The sequence below is a fragment of the Patella vulgata genome, chromosome 1 (genome assembly GCF_932274485.2).
Source record: "Patella vulgata chromosome 1, xgPatVulg1.2, whole genome shotgun sequence".
NCBI classification, from domain to species: domain Eukaryota; kingdom Metazoa; phylum Mollusca; class Gastropoda; family Patellidae; genus Patella; species Patella vulgata.
Window position 1 is genome coordinate 35,066,539 of NC_065879.2, and position 26,039 is coordinate 35,092,577.

General features: G+C 36.2%; 2 protein-coding genes and 1 long non-coding RNA gene across 6 annotated transcripts; 2 read left to right on the forward strand and 1 right to left on the reverse strand.

Annotated features, from left to right (window-relative positions):
* The first annotated feature begins 1,364 nt into the window (after positions 1-1,364).
* Positions 1,365-14,029, forward strand: LOC126820823 (monocarboxylate transporter 14). Of its 3 annotated transcripts, none has more exons than XM_056098289.1 (6): positions 1,365-1,518; positions 4,784-4,978; positions 8,730-8,873; positions 9,043-10,365; positions 10,931-10,981; positions 11,903-14,029. In XM_056098289.1, the coding sequence occupies exons 2-6, from the start codon at positions 4,786-4,788 to the stop codon at positions 12,031-12,033; spliced, it is 1,842 nt and encodes a 613-aa protein (XP_055954264.1). In that variant the 5' UTR covers positions 1,365-1,518; positions 4,784-4,785; the 3' UTR covers positions 12,034-14,029. The 3 variants fall into 3 exon arrangements, with proteins under 3 accessions (XP_055954264.1, XP_055954265.1, XP_050404915.1); XM_056098290.1 differs by lacking the exon at positions 1,365-1,518 and adding an exon at positions 4,331-4,454; XM_050548958.2 differs by lacking the exons at positions 1,365-1,518; positions 4,784-4,978; positions 8,730-8,873 and having other exon boundaries at positions 8,942-10,365.
* Positions 14,030-14,288: 259 nt separating this feature from the next.
* Positions 14,289-25,890, reverse strand: LOC126820800 (monocarboxylate transporter 5). Of its 2 annotated transcripts, none has more exons than XM_050548933.2 (6): positions 25,822-25,890; positions 19,715-19,912; positions 18,687-18,830; positions 16,870-18,144; positions 16,570-16,620; positions 14,289-15,341 (listed from the first exon to the last, which is right to left on the reverse strand). In XM_050548933.2, exons 1-6 carry the CDS (start codon positions 25,856-25,858, stop codon positions 15,235-15,237), a joined length of 1,812 nt encoding a protein of 603 aa, XP_050404890.1. In that variant the 5' UTR covers positions 25,859-25,890; the 3' UTR covers positions 14,289-15,234. The 2 variants fall into 2 exon arrangements, with proteins under 2 accessions (XP_050404890.1, XP_050404894.1); XM_050548937.2 differs by lacking the exon at positions 25,822-25,890 and adding an exon at positions 25,500-25,706.
* On the forward strand, positions 25,157-25,840 carry LOC126820834 (uncharacterized). Its single transcript, XR_007680158.1, has 2 exons — positions 25,157-25,249; positions 25,475-25,840. It is a non-coding gene; the product is annotated as an uncharacterized LOC126820834 (long non-coding RNA).
* Positions 25,891-26,039: the final 149 nt, after the last annotated feature.

Genomic DNA, 26,039 nt, shown 5'->3' on the forward strand with positions numbered 1-26,039 from the left:
CTATTAAATATATACTGACCCGTCCCATGGTCCATACATAGCAGTATAAGACAGGGTATGCTTATGCTGTCCGGAACATCTAATACTCTTTTACTATTTGAACGTTGTCCACTTCGACCCTTCCATTGTTAAACTTCACATTTTATTACACAAATTTGTTATTTTCTATTTATAGTATTTTATCGCTATCCCCTTCTAGAAATTCAAAAACAAGTTCGTTCAGGTATTGGTCTGTCTGATTCTGATAGATATTCGGGAATATCCTCCAGAATAAATTCAGATAACCCTTGTATAAAGAATACAATAAACAAAATCAGCTTTGTTTCTCGAATGTTTAAGAGAGTGATTTCCCTTACGTCACTATCTGTTATGATGTTGTCCATTTTCCATGCCGGATGGGGAGATCGGGTCGTTTGAGCAGGTCATTCCCATACGGAAAATTCACTTATTAAGAATACTTTGCTGGGGTTACGGACATACACCATGCATTATGCTATTTGGGAAATTTTACACTGTCACATTAATACGGGGGTTGGGTGGCCGAACGGTTTGACGCATGCGCTTTAGATCATAAGCCGTATTCATTAGGACAGTCGGAGAACAGTAGGACGTTAAACCCTATTTCATTTACACCACATAAGGTGTGTCATTGAGTTGAGCGGTGTGATTTAGACCTCGAGCTTGTACTTGACATGCAAAAGGGTAGATTGTCCAACCTCGTGGGTTTTCCATGGGTCTCCCGGCGGCTAAAGACCCCATACACGGAAGCAAATTATTGAAACTGAATAATAGAAATTGAACTATATGTTATTCCAGAACTGACTTAGTTTGTGTCGACTGGACACCGTGTCACTTTTGCAAGACAGTACAGCACTATATATGGCGTTTCCACCACGCTTTTACATGGCGATCTTGATGCGCTATGAGACCATTTTCCCTCGCCGTAGCAGCGCAGTAAGGACGCCATCCCGCCCTGAGTCTGACGGGGGTATTATATCTTAGGTTATGTTTGCTTTGTCTCGCACTAAGTCTACATTATAAATGCGTTACATTGATATCTACAAAAGGGTAAGTTTTGCTATTCAGCAAAGTATGGCCAGGATTCAGAGAAATTAAATTAAAAACAGGTCTATGGTTTGAAAAATATACATTAAGCATAAATAAATAATGTTAAGCACTTCAGGTTTTCAGTTATTTGGGTGTCACCTTAACATTTCTTCAGCAATAGTCACTCGATCTTTGTACATTTGCCCGACATTACACGGAAATTGATTCACACAAACCCATGATCGCTTACATCGTGTACTAAATAAAGACATAAATATGAAACCCGCATTTATTTATATCAAAATCGTCCGCGCATTGTTGCATTAAAACTGTTAAAGCCATAACCCAGGACAGGAGGGAATTAAATGTAGCCATAGTAAGCTTAGAAGGAATTTTTTCTGACTTTTAAGCAATTGTGCTTGATTTATACCACTCATGCCCAAGTGGTAGCGAATCGTCGGTACTTTGCAGGTAAGGTTACTTCAATGAAATGAAATGGGGCTTAACGTCCTACTGGGCTCTATATTTGTTGGGGTATGCTGTAAATGTTAACAGTAAGCAATGCCAAAATTCTTCACGACACTTTAAATTTGTTTTTATCAAGAATTTAATTATATCTGTACTTATTTCCATGTGTTTAAAATACTTCTGACCTTATAGATAGGAGGGTTGGGTGTTAATATATTAGCGCATACGAGACCCTGTGTGAACCCGAATGCACTTGCTCATTACACCAGCGTTGTTACTTTTCAAGTAGGCTACTATCTTGGTAATATTTACGCATATGTCAATTCATTATTTTGCTAATAAAAGAAATACCCTTTGAAAACTACTTTCTAACCGGCAATCACCAGTTTTAGCCGGATGATCTGGCAGTAGCCAGAAATTTTGGTTATAAAAACCCCATTCACGTCAAAAGGGCATACAGAAATTTGAAACACCGGAAAGATATCGTGTGACTCGGAAAGTAAACACAATCCGTGATCCCATCAATACGTAACTTGAACTGTATTCATCATTTTTTTCTTAATAAAAACGCGATGACACGTCTTGGGACATTGACCTATATGTATACCGACTCTTGTTATGGTTTGATACGTATAGTCTCTGAGGTATTACATTTTAACTATGAGATGCCCTAACTTCAAGACGTGGCTTTTCTTGAATAAGGCCCTATGTAAGAGCTAAATCTGCCTATTGCAGGCCTTTCTTTAGACTTTAAATGTTATATAAATTATTAATTAGACATTCAGTAACTTGCCAAGGCCATAATCAGGTCTCGATGCCATCGGATGCTCTAGATTCTCAAAGGATTTAAACACAATTGACGGTTATAGATTAAATTTAAAATTGGGTAATCGAGACTTTGTTTACTATCGTAACAACGTTAGCAATGGCACTCGAACCTCCGGTATTCTCCAAACAGCCCTATCGTCGCCAAGAATGAAGTAATTTGACTTATTTTCTGTAAATAATAATATTCCCTTCTCATTATCTAGTTTTGAACAATTATAGCGAGAACTGCTAGCTCATTATCTAAAACTTTTACATAAAGCATGTTTAAATAAGGTTGTAAATTCTTTCCCCGTTCGTAGGTTTAGAAATACATCTCACCAATTTGAGATAAAGTATAAACTTTAAATGTGATATTTGTTAGCGATTAAATTCGAACATTTCAAACTCCACTTCTTCCATACCGCACACAGATTTGCCCAGTCTGTCTCGTATCGCCATAACAGGCTCACTGTCAATCACTGATCGGCAGTGAATATTCGCTAGGCCGCTACAATCAAAATGCAAACGGAGATATAGGCAGTCATTTGCTTTTGAAATCTGCCATTAAAAAAAGACATAATTCTTCCAATTTAAGAACTACATCCAGTTCATAGTACTTTCTAATTGTTACTGGCACTCCGAATTTAAATGGAAAGACACACATAACCGCATTTGAAAGAACTGCGACCCGTACAAATGTGTCAAACCAGGAGAATGTGGGCATACAGAAAAATCAAACATCGGCCAATTTTATAGATTTTACTAAAATATAGATTATGCAAGAGGTAAATCTGTCTATTGCCTGAAATGTTATATAAACTATTAATTAGACATTAATTAACATGAAAAGGCCATAATCAACTCTCAATGCCATCGTATCTGTCCGATTTTCATTGGATTTGAATCCGATCTGGATAATACCTGTATATTGAGACTTTGTTAATTATCTTGACAGTGCTAACAATGACAAACGAGGCTACAAAGATTTTAAAATAAGGTTTTCTCGACTTAAGAGTCAAGCAATTTGACTGAATTTTCAGCATATTCCATTTACATCATTTAGCTTTTAAATATTATATTTAGAACTGTCAGCTCTTTATTTAATCTTCCATAATGCATCTTTAATTTTCATACCAGTTCGTTCAAATTGAAGTTTTGTTTATTGTCTTTATTCATTAGGTTAAATTTTAAATATTATTATCAAAATAAATTCCCAAATACTTCTTATGCAAACATAAATAAAGGGCACTAAACTATTATACTTAAAAAGATACATTATGGGAGATAAGATAAAGAGATGGCAGTTCTCGCTATAATAGTTAAAAACTAGATAGTGTAAAGGTAATTTGCTGAAAATTTCAGTTAAATTGATCCACTATGAGCCGAGAAAGAAGCGGGTGAAATTTTTGCATAGTCTCGGTCATCATTGCTAAAATCATTAATATAAACAGCATAGTCTCGATTATCCACTTTTTCTGATTTAATTATCTTTGGCCGTTAGCGGCATATAGGAATCTAATCCAGCCTACATCGAAGGCTAGCCTTGACATCGTGAGTTTATTATGGTCTGGATAAGTTAATTAATGTCTAATTGATAATTTAGATAACATTTCAGGCCCAAAGAAAGCCTTGTAATAAGCAGATTTTGCTCTCGCATAATGCATGTTTAAGATTAGGTAATATTATATTCAAGTTAAATATCACCTGATTTTATATGACGAGCAACAAATATATCCCCCCCCCCTATTAGACTGAGACCCCCTTGTCATTATACTACCCATTAGGGCTTATATCAGAGTTCAGACGTCTCCAGATGTTGAGCACTGGATACAATTTAGTTTAAGTATCATTTAATAATGAAATTTAAAGAGAATGCCACTTTAATGTCGTCCAATGACGATTCATTGACAGACTCTAGTCCCTTCTATTATTTTGACACAAATTGTATAGGTTATAACCATTGCATTGGCTACATTTATATTCATATGATGACTTACCTACTTACTTACTAGAATGAACTGGTTTGTTCAAATTACAAACACTCGTCCGTTTTTCCACTTTCAGTATTTTATCACTAAAACCATTTAAACGTGTTGAGAATTCGAGATATCTACCAGGCGAATAATAGATAGGTGATTTAATCGCAACAGTATCTAACATAAATAAGTTTCGATTGTTGTTTCATGTTAAAATTCGTTTGCATTAAAGATTGCATTTGGATATTAGATGTTAAGCCGACTATCAGTTACATGACGCAAAAACCAGAACTGGTATTCTTTGTAGAAGTATTTTTTAAAATGAAAATTAGTTATTGATTTGATCATGCACAACACTAATAAATTGTCCATAACATTATGGTCTTGTGGAAGACCTTCCAGAAATCACAAACCATATGTGCTCATACTTAGAGGATGTGAGCTCCGTGTTTCAAAGAGTATATTATATTATCTTTAATTTCAAGGTATGTCCAAAAAGGATATAGACCAAGGATGGGCTTGGGTAGTTCTGGTAGCAGCCGCTACTAGCTTGGGATTATGTTCCATGGCAACAGCATCTATAGGAATATTCCAGGCTGAATTTCTGGAGAGTTTTGACGGAACGAGGAGTTATATAACTCTGGTGTGTTCAATTCATTCAGGATTACAACTATTTTTAGGTAAGTGGATACTTATGAGCTATTGTTCTGCATTCATTCACATATGCCTCTTTCAGAACAACGTGCGGTATTGTTTTCATTTTATCATCTATATAATTATACACTCGTGTCCATACATTTTGTTTGACCCTGATATTTTTTTTTATTTGCTAATTATTTTAATAAAGCTGTATGTTACAGTGTTTAAGAAATGGTTTCGAATTCTTTCTAGGATTAGTAATCAGGAAGACCCGTTCGAGTCCCAGGGGGAATGAAGTTGTGTCACTCTCGCATAGGTCACGCTTCTTAAAACTCAATGTCATCTGGAAAGCGAGAGCCTCAACGAGAATGTGAACATTCTCATGTTCCGGTGACCTATCGATGTGTTAATAACCTAGCACTATCTTACATAGCACCCACCATCTTATTTAACTGACTAATTCAAAGTTACGAGCCTTCCCGGAGTTTACGCTCATGTGACCAAATACAGTTGGTAATTCCAAGGAAGAGAATGAAAACATTTGGGGCAAGAGTTGTTAGTTCATAGTGTTCATCAAAAGTGCACCTTCTATTGAGTGTTTCAAATCCAGACCTAAAACATACCTATTTCAACGTTATATTTAATTTAAAATTGTGTGTAGAAAGCACATAGAGCATACGTTAAATGTGGAATTGGCGCTATACAAATATTCATATTATTATTATTATTATTAATGTTATCAAGCTAATACAATAATACAAAATATGGAAGAACTATAACAACACATCATGAAACCATACTTGACAACAAGATCAAAGTACAATGAACATGGGTTCAAGAGGGTGATAATCTACTTACAAGAGATTAGTGAAGCCATTGAGTATTATTTATGTAAATAGTAGCCGTGATTATGGCTAATAGACTACCCACATATAGGAAAGTAACAACAGGGTAATTAACTTTTAAAAACAACTATTATGATATAAGGTGATAATAGTAACCAATCATAACAAGGGTAAACCTACTACTGATAGTAATAAATATTAGAAGATGATATAATTTATAACGTTGAAAATAATAAAAATGAAAAAAATATATATTAATCATGACAACTAATCTTAATTCGACAGTACTAAAGAATGAGTCGATGTGATGAAAACACAATTTTATTATTATTATTAAAAACGTGTTATAGTCCCCCATTCACAGAATATACGTGTTCAAGGGTGCTTTACAATGGAACAAATATAGAATTATGAAACCATAAAATTAAACAATACATGTACAATACTAAATAAAACATACCTACACATTCAATATAAATTGCAATATACATGTTTATCTAAAAAGCTTGAAGAAATAGATAATGGGGTTTTAGTTTTATTCACATTATTACAGGACCTGATGTGATATGGTAACTTATTCCATATATTAGCAGGTGCTTGAACACTAAAAGATCTTTGACCAAAAGTTAAAAAGTGTTGAATGTTTGGGCTTTAAATATCGCCCTGGTATATACATATGTAAGAGTTCAGATAAATAAACAGGCGCTAAGTTGTTCAAATATTTAAAAGTTAACAATACAATTTTAAAATCAATTCTATAAGAAATAGGTAGTTAGTTATAGTTTATTACCATCATTATATATATATATATATCGAACAATGTGAACAGCTGGCAAAGTGAGAATTAAAACTGATACATACTAAATATCTAATGTATTTTTTTTTAAAATTGGGGTAATATAGTCATATTTGTAATGCGTATGATTTATTTAAAAGTTTGGCGGATAGACCAGTTAATAAAGGCCTAAAATTGCCCAATCTAGAAGTGACCGCGCAAAGCATTAACTAGCGCTTTTGTGGAGTCTATATTACAATATACATATATAATTTACTTGGGCTTAGATATTGATATCAAATATTGCACCAATATTACGGGCAGGTGACGAAGGATTAATTTCACTATTACCAATTAAGAAGGGAGATTTACAGTCAATTTTTGAACCAATTAATATATACATATATTCAGTTTTATCATCATTTAGATTTAGAAAGTTTCCTGACATCCACAATATAATTCCAGATATACATTCTTCAATAACAACTTTTGAACTGACATAAGAATCTGGAGTTTTATGTGCAAATGAAATATATATTTGGGTGTCATGTGCGTTTAAAATGAAATTCTAAGTCATATTTTCTATCTATATCATCTCCAAGTGGTGAGGTGTATAACGGAAATAAAATAGGACCAAGGACAGAACACTGGGAAACGCCAAAATTTGAAACACAATGCAAAGAATATGTATCATTTAAAACAGCACATTGCTGCCTACCAAGTAAATACCTTTCTAAAAGATTAAGAGCAGAATCATTTCTACCAAATCTAAAACGGAGACGATTTAAAAGAATGTCAGGTCTAATAATAATAATAAAAATATATTTTTTTGTTATCATGAGCTAAAACGATGTCATTTGAAACACCAGTTAAGGCAGTTTCAGTACGGTAAAAAGTTTTATATGGGCACATGCAGAGACATATATTCAGTATTACACGTCAACTGACTTCCATACATTTTTCAAATATTTTGGAACTTAAATTTGAAACAAACCTATAATTTTTCAAAACATTACAATCGAGGTAGGTCTTTTTAATTAGAGGAGTTAGAAAGGCAAGTTTGAATACACCCGGAACAATGCTAGTATCTATACAGGAATTGATTATATCAATAATTACTGGTACTGTTTCAGACAAACAGTTCTTCAGGATATGTGTGGGAAGGGGTTCAAGTGCACACGACTTGTGCACACGTTTATCATTATTCAAGAGCATAATAGAATAAAAAAGATAAAGTTAGATCTAGACTGTTCCGTTATATACATATATGGCCTCAACCAGATTACAGGCCTTTTCTATAGGAAGGTTAGCTGCCAGAGTTTTAGTCTGTGTTCTATATTGGGTTGTAGGTGTTGTGCTACATCCGAGTTGGTAGTAAAGAATTTGGATTTATGCTGGCAGATTCCTTTGTCTCGTTTCTCCAATTGCTGTCACAGGTGTAGACGACTTCGTAAACCCGTTCTCTGGGTTGTTTTGTTGGAGGACGTTTACCACTGGCTTTAAGGATATCTTTAAGGGTTCTTCCTTTTGAAACGTGCTCTATCCAATTATTAAATGCCTCCAAAAATTATATATAATCTTGTTTTTTCATTTTTAAATATTTGTGTACTTGAAGTTGTAATTTTTATTATTTATTTTATTTAAAATTCTGCGATATGTTTCTCATCTCCATAATATGTTTGGCGCAAAATACCCAATGTGTCATAAAACACCACTTTGTTCATTCATTCCTTTCGAGAAGCATACTAAATGTTTGTGTACCTCGATGAACCAGATTTCATCTATCACAATATTATTAGGATTTTCTGTTGGTTTGGACAATTTTTTATAACGCATGTAATGTTTGGTTTACCCCATTTAATGGCCTAACATTGCATTAAAATACTGACAGAATATTAAAATATAATATTGTTATAAATTTAAACTGTGTATCACTTTTTCTTACAGTCTTTCCTGCCAATGATTAAACCAAAACGAACCTGGTAATAATTTATGTTTCTGCTTTATTCCAGGACCAGTTGCTAGTATAATTTGTAATGCATTCTCCATTCGTGTAGGCGCCATGTTCGGATCTATGGTATTTTCACTAGGTCACTTTTTCTTACAGTCTTTCCTGCCAATGATTAAACCAAAACGAACCTGGTAATAATTTATGTTTCTGCTTTATTCCAGGACCAGTTGCTAGTATAATTTGTAATGCATTCTCCATTCGTGTAGGCGCCATGTTCGGATCTATGGTATTTTCACTAGGTCTAGTACTTTCATCTTTATCGTCAACATTTGAAGAACTGCTGCTGTTTTTTGGTGTAATCGCAGGTGATTATATTCAAAATTAATGTTGATACAGTGCTTTGCTGTAAATGTATATAATTTGGAATATATCAGCAATATAACTAACGGACTTACTAGACTATTACTGTTTCATAGAGACAATCCAATTCATATTTTATTGTGATCCAAATCAGGAAATATTTTATACTTTCAGGCTCCGGATTCGGAATAATGTATACATCGGTTAGTGTTATAACTAGTCATTATTTTCATGAAAAAAGACTCATAGCGTGCGGTATAACATTTGCCAGTCCTGGCTTAGGTTACCTCGCTGGTCCATCTTTAACACGATATCTTATCACAAACGTAGGCTGGAGGTCCACATTGGGTATCATCGGATGTTTCGTCTCTCAGGTCTGCGTCTTAGGGGCTCTCTTTTTCCCAATAGACGAAAAACACAAAAACGGATGTAAATCAGTCTGCCAAAGAAACAAGAAAAATGTAAAAATCCGGAAGGATGATAGGGCGGTGGGCGTTCCACTAACAAGAGATTTTAGTCCAAAGAGAATTCAGGAGTTGAAAAGTGAAAGTCATTTAGAAATACCGAAATATAACAAGTCCGATGAACAACAACAGAACAAAAATAACAATATGACCCTAAGCAATTGTAATTCGGAATACAACAACTATAATAATTCAAATGAAAGTCTCTCTTATCCTACAGTGCCAAATTCCTTACCAGTTGGATTTAACTCGCCGACTCTATCTGCACATAAACCCTTTAGCAGGAAGGGATTTAATACTAGTTTAAGTTCTGTGAATTCACATAATATTCATGAGCGATATATCACTGTAAAGGATGGGGTTTCGATATCAAAACCTGACGGTAGATTTATTACAAGTATTCAAACCCTGTCTCCGCTTAGTCATGGTCATCGACACATTTCCGGCAGTTTAATATGGGAGTCACACTGGAGTATGCAGCACGTTGGTAATTATTTAGCCGAAGCTGACGATGCTGAAGAATTCGGGATTCTTCCAGAAGATTCCCCAAAATCTACTTGCAAACCTGATTTTAGTGTTCTCAAAAACAAAGCTTTGTGGTGTCTTAGCTTAAGTCAATTCTTCCTTATATGTGGATATGGAATAAATTTCATTCACTTTCCTTCCATGGTAGTAGCTAATGGAATAGATATATCTGTGGTTCCAGAACTGTACATGACTCAAGGTGTTGCGCTCATAATAGCTCGTCTAATGGGTGGATTATTCGCTAGTCATCCCGACATTAACATTCTTCTTGTAAGTTTTGGCTGTCAAGTGCTCGTGGGAGCACTAGTGTTTTGTGTACCCTTTCTTGGTAGTAATATATGGGCGTATCATCTGTACGTAATTTTTTTCGCAATGTACTATGGAGGCACTTATGTAGTTCTTACTCAAATTGTGATCAAGATCTTAGGATTACAACACTTAGCTACTGGGTTTGGACTGCAAATGATGATGGCAGGGACATCATTTTTTATAACACCAGCATTAGGAGGTAAGATATTCCCCATGTTGTCTCCTTCGCGGTTACGTAATTTGTTTTGAAAGTGTTAGTGTTGCGAGAAGTAGCGTTGCTCCTGTGCCGTACGTGGCGCATTGGCCTATTATTCATAGCATCTGCGTTCAGACATCTTGAACTGTCCATGTATTTGGCAAACTATGTTTTATCTCTCATTAATTAGAATCTCGGTTGTCGGAGAAATGTATCTTAGTCGATAGAATGCAAGAGATACCAGTATTTGAATTTTGAAAACAGGCATTATGCAAGAGCTAAATCTGCCTATTGCAAGTCTTTCTTTATGCCTTAAATGTTATATAAAATTAAACATTTATTAATTTAAAAATAGAAAAGCGAGACTTTGTTTATTATCTTGACGGTAGCAATGACAATTGAGGCTACACCGTTTTTCTAACGGCGATAACTCGGCCCAGAGTGAAGTAATTTGACTGAAATGTTCAAAGGATTCCTTTGTTTAACTATTATAAAGAGAACTGCCAGCTCTTTATCGACATCTTACATAATGCACCTTTAATGATAAACAAAAATATCTTCATTTCAGGTTGGCTTTATGACATTACAGAATCTTATGCTTTTGCATACCATTTTGCAGGTAATATAATTTTCTTTTCACGCCGTTCATATCCGTCATAAGCGTCTGTGAACAACAAAGTGACTTTATCCCCACGTCGTTACCACTCATATTCAGCCGACACAATCAAATCCGGCATAGCTAAATGTTCAAATTGCTAATAAAAACATAGGCAACCTAAACATTTTACATCGCATGAGGTTAATCAATCAATCATTTATACCCGATAGGAAGTATGGTAAACCGAAAAATCTTGATTCACAATTTCTCGCTCTAATAACTAGAACTACCGAATGTTAAAACAACGAAACGAAGCGAATTTACGTGAATAAAACTGGGTTTGACGTCCTACATGCAACAACCGTGCTTGACGACGAGCATACACCATACAGTGAGCGATGAGAGAAATTTTTTCCGGGCAGCAATTAAATTCTTTACGCGTACGCCAACGGCCGTGTTGCTTTGTTTTATTCAGTGGGTCAGAATTAAGCAAAAGAAAACACAAATATATTCACGATGAACAATACAACCACCGATAGGCGAATTTATTAGTCATTAGCCCGGCTGTAGCATAAAGGTAGGATGTTACACCCCATTCCCTTTCGTTGTGAAATGTCCGGTAGTTCTAATTTTGTACAATTTGTACGTAGGGGTTGGGGCCGCGGTAGGGGAACAGGGCAGAATGACCTGGGTTCAAGAAACACCGTGGGAATTGTCATGGACAGCGCATGTGCTGCTCACAGGGAAAGTGGTGCCTAGTCGTTCGGTTAGGACGAACACGTGTCCAAACTGCATTGCACGTAAAAGAAACCTTGGTTATTAGAAATAAACAGAAAGGCCACTGTCCGAGCACAATATGTCCTCTAGCATTGCACACGTGATCATTCCTAGCCTATCCATTCAGATGATTACATGATCTTATATTGTTGTAATACAATTCAGGTGCAGTTATGTTCGGTGGTGCATTTTTTGTATTGATGATACAAGTTATCGATCCAGTATCATTTATGGACGAGCCACCTGAGGAGATTGTAATAGGAAGTGAAGAAATAAACACAGAGAAACAAGAATGATGACCGATGCTGGTATTGGTGTTAACTAATACCTAAGACGATCGCTATTATTCAAATGAGAAAACGTCGAAGTTATGATGATTGTATCTGTACACTTAACCGGGTGATAAATATATTGACACACAACGAGTTCTTTAATTCCGCGTCCGGGTGTCCACCCATTCAACAGCTCAGCGAGTAAGGCTCTGGATTTTCCGACGTGGATGCTGTGATGCAGTACAGCGTCTAGTCGTTCGGATGAGACCAAAACCCGAGGTCCGTCTTTTCACTTGAAAGTCGGAATTCAATTGCTGCCCGGGCAAAATTTCCAACATGGTACACTGTATTGCGTGTGCCCATCGTCATTAGCTCGGTTGGTGCAGAAATATGGGACGGTAAACCCCATTTCGTTCATGCATTCTGAATTTTATTAATCACTCCTGTACTATTTGTTACACAATCATGTATGGCATGAGATGCCTTTGAGAAGCTTCGAAATCAGAAACCATATTATAGTGGGCTGTTAATTTCTTTCAGTTTGAAAGCAAAACGTTTGATTATGTGTCAAATAAACAATTTACTGGGCTCTAAATGTACTTCTAGAGATACGAATGGAGAGATAGTCATTATAATATATGTATTCTGTTATATGTACATTACCAATTAAAATATGTAATATATGTATCACGACACGTTTATATTAACCTTGTGTGGCAATTAACGATTTTTCATACAATATCAGTTGCATAATGCTTAGATATTGGTATGTTAAACCTGTTACAGTGTATATGTTACAGTCAATGTCTACAATCAGGCAATGTGTACAATGCCTGAAATATACCAGTCAATGTGTACATTGCAGGGTTCGGGTTAGGGTTAGGGTAAGGGTTGGGTGGGGGTTAGGGTTACAAAGGCATTGTACACATTGCCTGATTGTAGACATTGACTGTAACATATACACTGTAACAGGTTTAACATTGCCTGATTGTAGACATTGACTGTCACATATATAAATAAAACGGTTTATATTAAACTTGGATCTATAATTACTGATTGAACTGAAAATTGGTAGAATTAACGAATAAATTAAAAACCATTCGTGCAAAGACAGGACACCACTCCCTCTATGGATTCTGTCTGGTAAAATTTGCCTACTTCACCATTTTTCAACGTAATTATGCATGGTCTCTTCAAAATTGGTGTCAAATGTTAGTTTGATACACACCCTTTTAAATAAAATAAAAAAAAACCCAACTGGTGACTATTTTGATTGTCTAGGAGTTCGATGAAACTAAATATTAAATCCTGCCTTAAATGTATATTTTGGTGACTATCCCAACAATTAAAGGTGAAATGGACACATTCGAACGACTTGAATAACGAATTTGAAATAATCATGATTATAATTCGTATGTGTTTCTTGTGAATTAATGTTTTTCTAAAACTTTTATTGGAAATAACTACATGATAAGTATTGTCGTGGGGATGTATCTTTAAACATTATGTATTTGATGAACAGGTTTATATGAAATCATTATTGTCCATCATATAGAAGGAAACTGTATAGCCTTAAGTTTCCATACAAAATAGAATTTGGAAGGTATAAGGGGGTCAGAAAAATATCTCTGTGTACCTGTTCGTGTTGAACCCTGTTTAGATATTATAAATGCAAGGGTAAAGTTAACTAGTATCGTGTAGAAGGCACGAAAAGCAATCCACTGCCATGGTTAAAACAATGTACTTGTATGTATTATGTTATATTTGTTGATTAATATAAATGTGAATATATCTATCTCTAAAATGGTGTTCTGATAGAAAATGCCATATAATGCGCTCATGTTAAAATATGTACATAATCGCGTTAAAACAAAGTAACAAAATCGCCCCTGATTTAAACATGCATTATTGATTAGACAAATTATTAATTAGACATTACTTAACTTATCCAGACCATAATAAACCCTCGATGTCATCGCTAGACTGCGATATTTACTGGATTAGGATTCGATCTTCTGCTCAACGCTCATTCATTATTAAATCATAAAATGGATAATCGAGACTGTTTTTTTTTATCGTACCGACTTTAGTAATCATAATGATGATCGGGGCTGGACCAAAAATTCAATCGCTAAATTCTCGGTCAGAGTGGTTCGATTTAACTGAAATTAAAAATTCCCATTACATTATCTAGTTTTTAACTATTATAGTGAGAACTGCCAACTCTTCATCTAATCTCCCATAATGTATCTTTAAGCTACTAAACATGCCAAACTGGGGGCATTTTGTATGTATGTGATGAACAAATGTTGGTTGATTTTAGAGTTATGCTGTTTATTTGTTCTAATTGTGTGGGGGAGGGGGCAAAGGGAATTTAGTGAGTAAGGCGCTGACTCAATTTCGGTGTTCGATTACGATGTTGGTCGAGAAAGTATCTTCGGATTTCCAATGTGGTTGGCCCTTGTCAGTGGTGTAGACGGAAGTCCTGGCACTGACAAGTGTCTAGTCGTGTGGATGTGACGAAGAACCGAGGTTCCGTGTACGCGTTGGCAATCACGTAAAAGAACCCTTGACAGTTAGAATTCGAAAGAAGAGAAGGTTCGGCAACATTTATCTCATCTGGATACCACATTCACGTCGTCATTATCCTTGTGGTGCAGAACACTAAATCACATTATTCCATTTCATCCTTTTATCTTAGTGGCAAATTAATGGTTATCTCCCCTTTTGGCTATATAAAATTAAATACTAAGTAATAATACACATTTACGTCACATAATAGAACTTGTTATATCATGATTCGTTTTTAAAGACATGAATCGATAAAACACCCAACATTAGAAACGTCAAATATTCTAATTTATTGTACTCAAACACTAGCAATCTGAGTAAATCACTTATATGGCTATACTACTTCGGAAGTTTATGGTTATCAAGAAAATTTGCTTGCTAACGATAGCTATATGTGTAATGAAACGTAGCATGTTAATAAACTCCAGAAGTAGTATATAAGTGTTTTAATTTTGTGCAATCTATTTCTATGTGTCTTATACGGACTAGAAACCTGAATTATAAAATCTGGAGATAAAACATAACCTGAATTGATGTCATCAAAAAGCAAGGATTCCATAAAACATCCATATCCATCAATAGATTATATATTGATATTACACATAATAAAGTAAATACCGTTATCTTTTGTGAAAAATTTAATATTATAATTATTTACTCCTCTTCTATTTCGATGTCTTGGTTTATATCATTGGTGAAAGAGTTTTGTTCAAAAATCTGTATCATCGGGACAAAAAATGCACCGGCAAAAATAATCGACCCTGCAAAAGTAAAAAAAGAAAAGAAAATGACAGCATTCAAAAAATATTATCCTCTCTGACTTGGTATTTTTTTATATTTGTTGGAAATTGTAGGTTGGGAATAAACTAAACCCATTTCTGCAAATTCTGGTCACATGGAACAAACATGTTACACTAAATTTTCTAAAGGGGATGACCGTATTTTGTCTATGAATTGGGGCGTTTTGGATTTTATAATATTAGAAACATCTGGGCCATTGCTTAAACGACCTGATAATCTCAACCATCACATTACGGGAACCATAATGGCATGGCTAACCAGTTGAGATATAGCCGCAGGTATGTGGACTAAAGGTTTATAAGTGTCTTCCGTCTTCAATAGCGCGATTGATAAAGAACAACAGGGAGAAACACCAGAGTAATGCCCCTTCCAGAACAGGACACAGCTTAGAGTTTGAACAGCCTATAGTTCTTTGGAGCTTGTGCACACCATAGAGATCAGATGTCTTGAAGGATACTTTCCATATCAAATTTGGTCAACATCTAAGTTTTCTTTTCGAAAAGCTACTGTCGACAAGATATGGCTGATGTGTGATATAAATGTCTTTCCGGCCGGTTTAATTGACTAAAATATATTTGGGGTGTCTTCTTAAAAAAAGGTCTAGTATCTTGGACCAACAACACTAAGATAGTCATGTGTTAAGAAAACCTACTTATTGTGTCTCCCAAAATATCTTCAAATTATGATTAATGTTGGAAATACATGTAGAATATGCAATGTCGGTTTCAGACGAAGAAGGTATGGCTGATGTGTGATATAAATGTCTTTACCGCCGATTTCATTTACTAAAATATATTTGGGGTGTCTTCTTAAAAAAAGTCAAGTTGTCTTGGGCCAACAACACTAAGATAGTCATCTGTTAAAAAAACTTACTTATTGTGTCTCCCAAAATATCTTCAAATTTTGATTAATGTTGGAAATACACGTAGGATATGCAATGCCGATTTCAGATGAAGAAGGGTCCAAGGTTGTTCCACTTACAAGACACCTCCCAATCCCTCAACCGCACGACTAGAAGTAGATGAACTATGTGGTTTAACAACAACTGAGCAAAGCCAAGGATGATGACGTATGCTTAAGATAAGACTGACTATTGTGTGTGTAAGAAAATCATTGCACGTCTTTAGCCAAAGACCCCCCCCCCCCCTAATTTTTAGACCCTTTGTCCCCCACCTCCAACTCTCTTACCAGAAAAAAAGTATGCCAGGTCGTAAGAATCTGTAATATCGTATAGCCAACCTAAAACAAAAAAAAAAACAAAAAAGAAAGGAACTACTTTTGGAGAATTTAAAGCAAAGCGTACGTAAATAATGGTATTTTAAAAGTACAAGATACATTGTCAGTATCACTAAGAAAATATAAGTAATAGTTTTTTAAATAATAATATAGAATCTAAAATCACTCGAGACCTATCTTTTAATTGTTTGTTTAGCAGGTCTGAATTGTGACCCCGTTGGTATAATTAAATGACACAAAAATCTAACCTACCTGCTAAACTTGGTGTAATGAAATATGCGATTCCTGCCATCATCATTTGAATACCAAATCCTGTAGCCAAATTGTTAAGCCCTAATATTAATACCAGAATTTGACTGAGAACAACATAGGTTCCCCCATAATAAAAGGCAAATAAGAACTGACAGAGATGATAGGCCCAAATGGTATCACCTAGAAATGGTAGACAGAACACTACAACTCCTAATAACATTTGACATCCAAAACTAATCACAAGAATGTTTATGTTTGAACTTCCACAAAATAAACCGCCTAGAATTCGTGCTACAATCAGACTTATACCCCGTGTTATGTACAACTGAGGTACCACAGATATGTCTATTCCCTTCGAAAGAATCATGGATGGATAATGAATAAAGTTCACACAGTAGCCACACATGATAAAGAACTGACTTAAACTTAAACACCACAACGCTTTGTTCTTGAGCACACTCAAATTAGGTTTACATGAGGATTTATTAGTGGTTGGTATATTCTCCTCGTCAGCAAGTTGATTACCTAGATACTGAATACTGGAGTGAGACGCCCACATCAAGTTGTCAGATGTGTGAAGATGTCGACGAGAAACGGATGAAAGCGATCGTGTACTGTTGAGAAGTATGTTTTCTGTCTTGGGCAGTGGCATCAAGACACTATCTTTGATGTTTTCACGAATATTGCTAGAATTAATGGAACTGTCACTATTATTGAACTCGTTTCTAAATGGAAGTGATTTGGATCCTTGTTGCGATTTGAGCATTTCGGGAGATCTATCCTCTGTGGCATTCCGACAGGTGTTCCTCTCGTATGTACGATCATTTTCTGACGTGCGGTGGCATATCTGTACCATTGGTGGCCCAGTCAGCAGACTATCGTGGTCCTCAATTTTAGGATGAGTGTTTGAGTTCTGATTGGAGTTTTGCAATAATGGATGGCTATTCAAGGGATCTTGCATACTTACTTTTAAGCTTTTGTTACTTTTTGTGTCCCGTTTTATACATTTACTGGGGCAATAATTGGATTTATTACCTTCATGCATTGGGAAGAAGAGCGCTGTTAAAATTAAAGTGTGGGCCATAATACAGCTCATTATGGCCATAGCTGATCTCCAGCCATACAATTCTATTAGATATCTGATTAATGTAGGACCGAACATGTACCCAATTCCTGGACTAGAGAATGTTATACCACAAGCGAACAGTCTCTTTTTGTGAAAATAATGGCTGGTGATGACGTTTGCTGACGTATAAAATATTCCAGATCCAATACCTGAAACATACAAAAGGAGAGTTACCCGTAAACAATAACTTGCACCAGAGATTGCTCGCAGTAGACTTTCATTAGAAAGATATTCCAATTAAAAATATAAATTGATCATTGTCTCAAATATATATTTTTAAAAATATTCTCATGGTTTCATTTAGCTCCATATCATACTCTACTGCGATCAGTCGTCCATATCTTTGCGCACCCTGACTTTCAACATATTTCAACCAAGCTGAATTGTGAAATCCATGAAACGGGGTAGCTTACACTAGCTTACAGTAAGTTCTTGGTCTGTTTGTTACGGTCACATAAGGACGGCTCCACTGTCCACAAGACGAGGTAGGGGTCCAGGATGGTCGTCTACATCATCACGGTCTTCGCAGCTAGTGGATGTGGATCGTAATAAGAATGCACCGTGGGTCTATTGAAACGTCGTAGCAACGCCCTTGGCGTGTAACGAGCGTAATAGTTCTCAGTGACAGCACAGTATGGACAGTAGAGTAGAGTAGGCCAATATATCGCACGCTGGAATAATATATAATTACCTGTTAAAATTCCATAAAACAGCAGCAGTTCTTCAAATGTTGTTGAAAATGATGATAGCATGAGTCCAAATGTGTAAATGGCGGCACCTAACATTGAACTAAATCGTATTGAGAAAATATTACAAATGACACTTGCCAATATACCTAAAATATATAATTAGACAAAAATGTTAGTATTGTTAGAATCTCCAAAGAATTATACAATCGTGTTTGTAATCGTAGCCGCGTACAAACTGTGTGATTTGATGATATATTTGGACTAAAAACATATTCAAAAATTTGCTTCAAATCCCTCTCAAAACTTTGTTTTCGTGGGGGATATACCACAAGCTATAAATAAACTGCCGTCAACTCAATTCATTGTGGGAGGGTCCATTTTTCAGACCGTATTTTCTATTACTTACTGTCCATTTATCGTGCATATTGAGACCTAAGCAAATTCTTAATTATTTTCTGTCAACTTCTTTTTCCGCCGTTTTAAATTTTCTGTCAACTTCTTTTTCCGCCGTTTTAAAATTTGACAACCGCTCCCTCAGTCAAGCTAGCACAATAAGCTGGCAGACAACAGTCGGGTTGCCAGTTAGTGATACCCTGACATTTTTGCACAGTGTTTGCCCCATGGCTATTTTTCGGGTAATCCAGTATTTTTCAAGTAAGATTACTTGAGTGTCTATACTTTCCATATATATACATACCAAATTTGCCAGACTTTCGGGACAATATATCTTTAAAATGCAAGCTAAATAGGAAAAGTACAAGAACGTTGCCGAAAACCCTCTGAACGCTATATAGGTTATAGGTTTTAACAGATTTGTTTTTGTTTGAAATTTGGTTGGAAGCAATGGGGTTTATAAAAGGATGAACCCTAGATCCTTATCCAATTTGCTCAACATCCAAGTTTTATCTTTTCTTTGTGATAAGCTACAGTGTTGGCAAAGCTGCTGTGTGGGCGTATTTATATGGCTATATTTACTATTTGAATAAGGCAGGTGAAGGTAGTATCCATGAAAGGGAGTTCTTTTACCTACCTAAAAATAAATTTAATCCTATATGAGTAGAACCAATTAATGATATTTTACTGCGAGTTCCTTCAAATTCCTTTAAAAATTCCACCTGAAATATGCCAGTTGATAAGGTTATCATCGTGTAGATTCCTAAGCTTGTAAAGGCTGCAAACAATACAACCCAGGCCCATCCTTGATCTATGTCCTTCTTTTTTGCCATATCTTTAAAATAAATAATACATATTACATAAACACATTCACACATACATCCACACACACACCCACACGGAGAGAGAGAGGGGGAGAGAGAGAGAGAGAGAGAGAGATATTGATGTGAACATCTTCGTTCATTGGGCAAATATGTTATTTAAAATGTAGACTTAAACTGCGTAATAAACACATAGTCGGTTTACATTTGACCATTTGTCGGGGAACAAGGTTTGAAGATGGTTTCTGATAGAGGGGACCCTAGTGAAGATATTTGTAGCTTGCTACCTCTGAAATCTACAGGCAAACTTCAGGAGGGCTAAAAATCCAAGATGGCGGCTAAATTGGCTTGAAATTGACCTTGACAACCATTGTTGGCAAAATGACCCTTGTAATATATTATTTTATAGGTTTTGTTGGTCACCCGACACATTTTGGACAGTTTCCGATTCATTTCAAAAACGCTTGATCCAATATAACAGCCAAAATCCAAAATGGCGACGGAAATTTGATCCAAAAGTACCAATAGCAACATATACGTGTGATATGTAGTTTCAAGGTTCGTGGAGGACGAGAAACACGAATGTGCCGTTTCCAAGATGATAGAACCAATTTTAAAGGATATGGCATAAATTGTCGCTATCATAATACATTATAATGCAATATTTAATGTATTCCGCACTGTGACTCTCAAATCTGCGGCAAGTCTGAGAATTTTGAGTCATCTATGAGACTTAAACACTCAGCAGAGTGAGATGTTTTAAACGCCTAGACATAGAGCATCTGGTGTGTATCATATAGACAAACACTTCCTATTCTCTACTTTCCAGACATTCCTAATAGGAGATGGTGAATTCTGGAGTCTGTAATGCAGAATAATGTAGGGTAGGTAGACAGTCAGCTCTTTTGACCTTTTGCATAAAACTATAGCGATCTAGTGACATACACGTGGCACATCCTACAAAATGTATGCTTCCATGTCACTGAATAGTTTTCTTTTCGAATAATATTGAGCGCATCGAAATTGGGGCATTCATAGTCGTTTGAAAGGGTATAGGCACTCAGGTCCCAACACATTTTAAGGTCAAAAAGAAGATATTTTATACAAAATCTGTTTCTTTATCATAATGGCTGAATGAATATTTCTGAAATGTGGTAAGAATCATCCTAAGATGATAAAGGTAAGAGTTTGTCTGAGAGAAATTAGAGAATTTTGATAACTATTATTGGCATGAATGTTACTTATCGAATGCAATTGCTGGATCCCATAGTTTGGGTGAAACAACATTTTGATACAGCAAATTTTCAACTCCTCCAAACCCTTTAAACAAAATTTAGTAGATATGCTTGTCCAATATTTTTCAACTGGGCAGGCAATGGACCAGAGGCGTGGAATTGGAGGAAGGGAGGGGAGATGGCGAATCTTCTAAAAGTCATAATGGATTGCAGATAAATTTCTAACCTATTGCCAGGATTATGCTGGACCAGTTTTTAGATAAATTTGTATTGAAATATTTAGTCAAATTATTCTGTTAAAAGCAGCTCCAGCATAATCCTGGCAATAGGTTCTGAATTAGGCTGCATCCCATCTTGACTGTTAGGAGAATCAAGAAGTCTACAATGTTTGATGAAGCCGGAGGTCATTATTTGCCCCGACCGCAAATCCAGTATTGGGCCTACTACCGAGAAATGTACGAAAAGAAACTTTTCATACAATTATATAAAATCAGATGAAATAAACCTTTTACAACAATGGTAACAGCGATAATTTCAAATTTCAACAAACTTAATTTTGAGTTCACTCTTTGAGTGGATTCCCCATGAAATGGATGTCTGGCGCATGAACGGATCTGGACAAGCACCACTCAAACAACATACCTACCAAATTTAGTTGAAACAAATCAAGGGGTTTACGAGGGGCCCAAAATTTGTGCAATCAAGGTGCCTTCACCAAAAACTTTGGGATCAAGCAATTTAAGTAGACTAATTTTCAACAAGTAACAGTTATCAAAATTCTTCAACTAATTTCAGACTTATCATCTGAGTGCGACCCTTACTGCGTTTCGGAGATACCCATTCCGCCATTATGAAAATTTACTCAGATTTGGCAATATAACTTCTATTTAACCCTTAAATGTGTTGGGAGTTATGTGACTACATATATACAGTTTATAAATATTATAAATGCCCCAATTCGGAAGCGGTTACTAATATTTTGAAAATAAAAATATTCTGTAACTTGGAAGCATACGATTTATTTTGTGTACCACACGTTTACCACAAGATCGTAATAGTATAAGGCAAAAGGTCAAAAGCGCTAAATATCAATCCTACATTATGCTGCATTACAGACTCCAGAATCCACATTGACCCCTTAGGCATCTCCTTTAAAATTAGGTCTATCAGCTTGGAAATGGCATATTCATGTTTCTTGTCCCCCTCGCCCCTCCCCAAACCCCGAAACGACATATCACACTTGAAAGTTGCTATCGGTATTGAAGGAATACTTCTGTCGCAATTTTGAATTTTAGCGGAAACTGTCCAAAATGGGTCGGGTGACTAACAAAACCTATAAAATGATATATTACAGAAACTCAGATCCAACCAAATAGAATAATTCAGGGAACGGAATTGGCTTTTAATGCCCCGTCAACTGCTTCTGTTATTTTGAGACAAAAGCATTGCAATTTTTACTGCTATGCTTACGCAGATAGCGCGAGCTTGAGAATTTTCCCCTACACTTCTTCGATTTCCAACTGTCGCTGGTTCTTTTATGTAGACACCAATATGTACACAGATGCACTCCATTTGTTCGTCTCTTCCGACCTACTATGCACACCTTTTTCTCAGCCCTACATCAATACCTCTTGCAAGTGAAGGACAGAGCTTTAAAAAATCTAACAGTTTCTTTTCCGTCTACGCCCGGATGTGAACACGAAAGAGTTTATCCGAAGTGATTGAGCATACAAAGATGTAATCAATGGCAACAATTTAAAAATAAAAACGATCTAGTTAGAAACTACAATAATTCTGAGAACGTAAAAAAAACGTGTTGATTAATTCGAACGTAAAAAAACGTGTTGACCAATTCGATTTGAAATTAGAGAAACTTTAAAAGGTTTCCTACCTTTAGTAATCATTAACTGATTGAGAAGCGGTTTCGTATGGGTTAAATGGCCCCGAATTTCGATTATACGAACAAGCCCCTGTTATTGTAATCTGTTTAGTCCCGTAAACATTTTCACAAATGTGACAAGATGCGGTGCAAATTCTCATTAAGATAACAGATGGCGCTGTTTAAAATTGAAATTTACAATAACAAGCTCCGCTTTCTGCTTCAATATAAAATATATGACAGCTGTATAGATAAGATAAGCCTCCTGGCCCTGTCGTTCTTCTCACAGTCAGCGCGCTGCTTTACAATGTATTATCCCGTTGTAGATCAGCCAGCACCTGCAGGGGCGTACATAACGATTTTGTTTGAGGGGGGGGGGGTGTTTAGCGAAAATGCGACCGACTGATGCCCATACCCCTAGTACGAGTGACGCAGTCAGGAACCGAGCACCATGTGAAGTAGCGGATCTAGATAGGGGTGGGGGGTCCAAATCGAGGGCGCCACCTCAGCCACAATCCCACCCCACAATGAATGTCAACAAAATACTGGCTATAACATGAAGCGTCCCTTTAGAACATAGATGGTATTGTATAGTTGTTTGCCGATCGTTGTCTCGCTGGAAAGCAGTTTTATTTAAGTTGACATAAAGTTTATGTCATATATGATTGTGCCTATAACACTGAGCAGTTCAGTATAACCGTGAATATGATAGTGCTGAGACAGTATAAGACAACAGAGGAGTGGAAGAATGATGTTATAATGGAATCGAGCGCCGCAGGCGCGAAAAAATTTGAGATGTGTAACCGAGCTTTTAATTTTTGGGAATGGGCCTGACAATTTTAGTCAATGTCATGGCAAATGGATCCCAATTCTCGTTAACGAGAGGATAAGAAATGGGACAGAATCTTGAGGCCTATCTGTCAATGTCGCCTGTTTTGTGAGAGTAGAACTAACAATTTTACAGTCTTTTGACCCACGACTCACTCACTAGTGGTACTACTAACTGGACGATTCACTGTAACTGTGAATACGATATTGATGAGATAGTAAAAGTCAGAGAAGGAGTTGAAGAATGATGGCATAATGGACTGGGCCTGAGGGCACTTTACCTCAATGGGGCGCTTACTTGATCTCTGAAATGCCCTGGACTTTGGGGAGAGATTTTGCAGAATTCTGATGGTCAGAAAACACCCCATTAATTCATTTAGTCTGAGACCGACTGCGGTGAGCACTTTTTTTTGGGACCGACTATTTTTTTGCCATGGGGTGAAAAACATTTTCTTTCAAACATGATAAGTCGACAAGGTTATTTTATACTAAAGTTTTGCGTGAGTAGAGTGACGTGTGCAGTGAGCACTTATTTTGATACCGACTGCTCATATCTTACGACCTACTGCACTGATTTTGCGACCGACTAGTATTTGGGATCTATTCTGGCATTATTTGTTTACCTCATTAATTCATTAAGACGGGGATGCATAATTTTGAGACCGACTGCAGTGACTGCACTTATTTTGAAACCGACTATTTTTCTCCCTGGGGGAAATTTTGTTCTTAGACCTACATACTCACAACAGAATAAGAGTGAAACACAATAAGTTGACAAGGTTATTTTATACTAAAGTTTTGCGTGACGTGTGCAGTCAGCACTTATTTTGATACCGACTGCACTGATTTTGATACCGACTGCACTGATTTTGCGACCGACTATTTTTTTTTCCTGGGGGGGGGGGGGGTGTACCTCCCCCCCACCCCCACATTTACGCCCCTGAGCACCTGTCTACCATCAGTCAGGGTCGCATATTTCAAAGTCTGAAGCTATTTTTCTTTCAAGTTTATCCGATTTTCTTTTAAAAAAAGGACAACTTTTCACTAAAAATTCTACACACGCTTCGAACGACGCAATTTTGATAACTTCTTTTTAAAAGCGGCAACTTTTCCTAATAAGTAAACCGGTGCCGCATCGCAATTGCATAGGTGTAGGTACATATCACTTACCGTCATACAGCCGAGGCTAGATGTAAAGTAACGGAATCTGCCGAGGTTTGCCGAGTGTCAGGTTCGTGAACAATGGTTTTAATTTTAAAACACATCCCTCGACTAAATTTAGCTCATTTGGCTCTATATTTCAAAAGGCACGACAGTGTCTTTAATCTAGGTGATTGGGGCGACACCACGACGTAATGTCACGCCATATAATTATACAACGTATGTTTGTGTTATGGTCCTCTTTTAAGGTTTGTTTATACGCAATTATAATGTATGTATCTCATCGGACCATGTCGTCCAATTACACACATAAATCAATAATCCCTGTTCTATCTGTTATCGTACTGGTTAGTTATCGGTATACTGGGAAAATAACACATTTCGGTCATATCTAGTTATACATATATAGTATATAACATAGGTTTTTACCAAACATAGTACACAATAAGGTATTTCCAATATGTATTTTGCAGTCTACCAACATAGAATACGATTTACCTGACAGCTGTTTACCCTTCAAATATTTCCAATGTTAATCCACCCAACCATACAGAACCGTTTCGCACGGTCATACTGTTCAGAAATACTCACGAACCGAATCAACGTAGTCAAGAGGAAACGTATATACATTTTAATGTACATAGTTTATTAACCCAGTGGGTTATATTTGTAGTCCGTTTACATGCAACGCGATCAAATGAATGGATTAATGAATGTGCTGTAGAATATGCAGTCAAGGCCATAGTAACACCACGCAGCTTGTAGGTATTTATAGAGGTATATTATTTGAGCTAGTTTTGCTTATGTGAGATGTACTTACAATAAAATATTCCTTTCCGCGTGGTTTGATGATTCATTTGTACTAACACACATTCAACTAATTTATCAAATGTTTACTTCAAATCACTCTCACATCATTTTAATGGGAATAAAACTATGGAAGCCTATAACTACCATTCATAATTTCTACTTTTCGCCTCTTCAGAACACGAAAGTAGAAGTTACGACAAAATGTGAGGCGACAAGACGGTATACAAG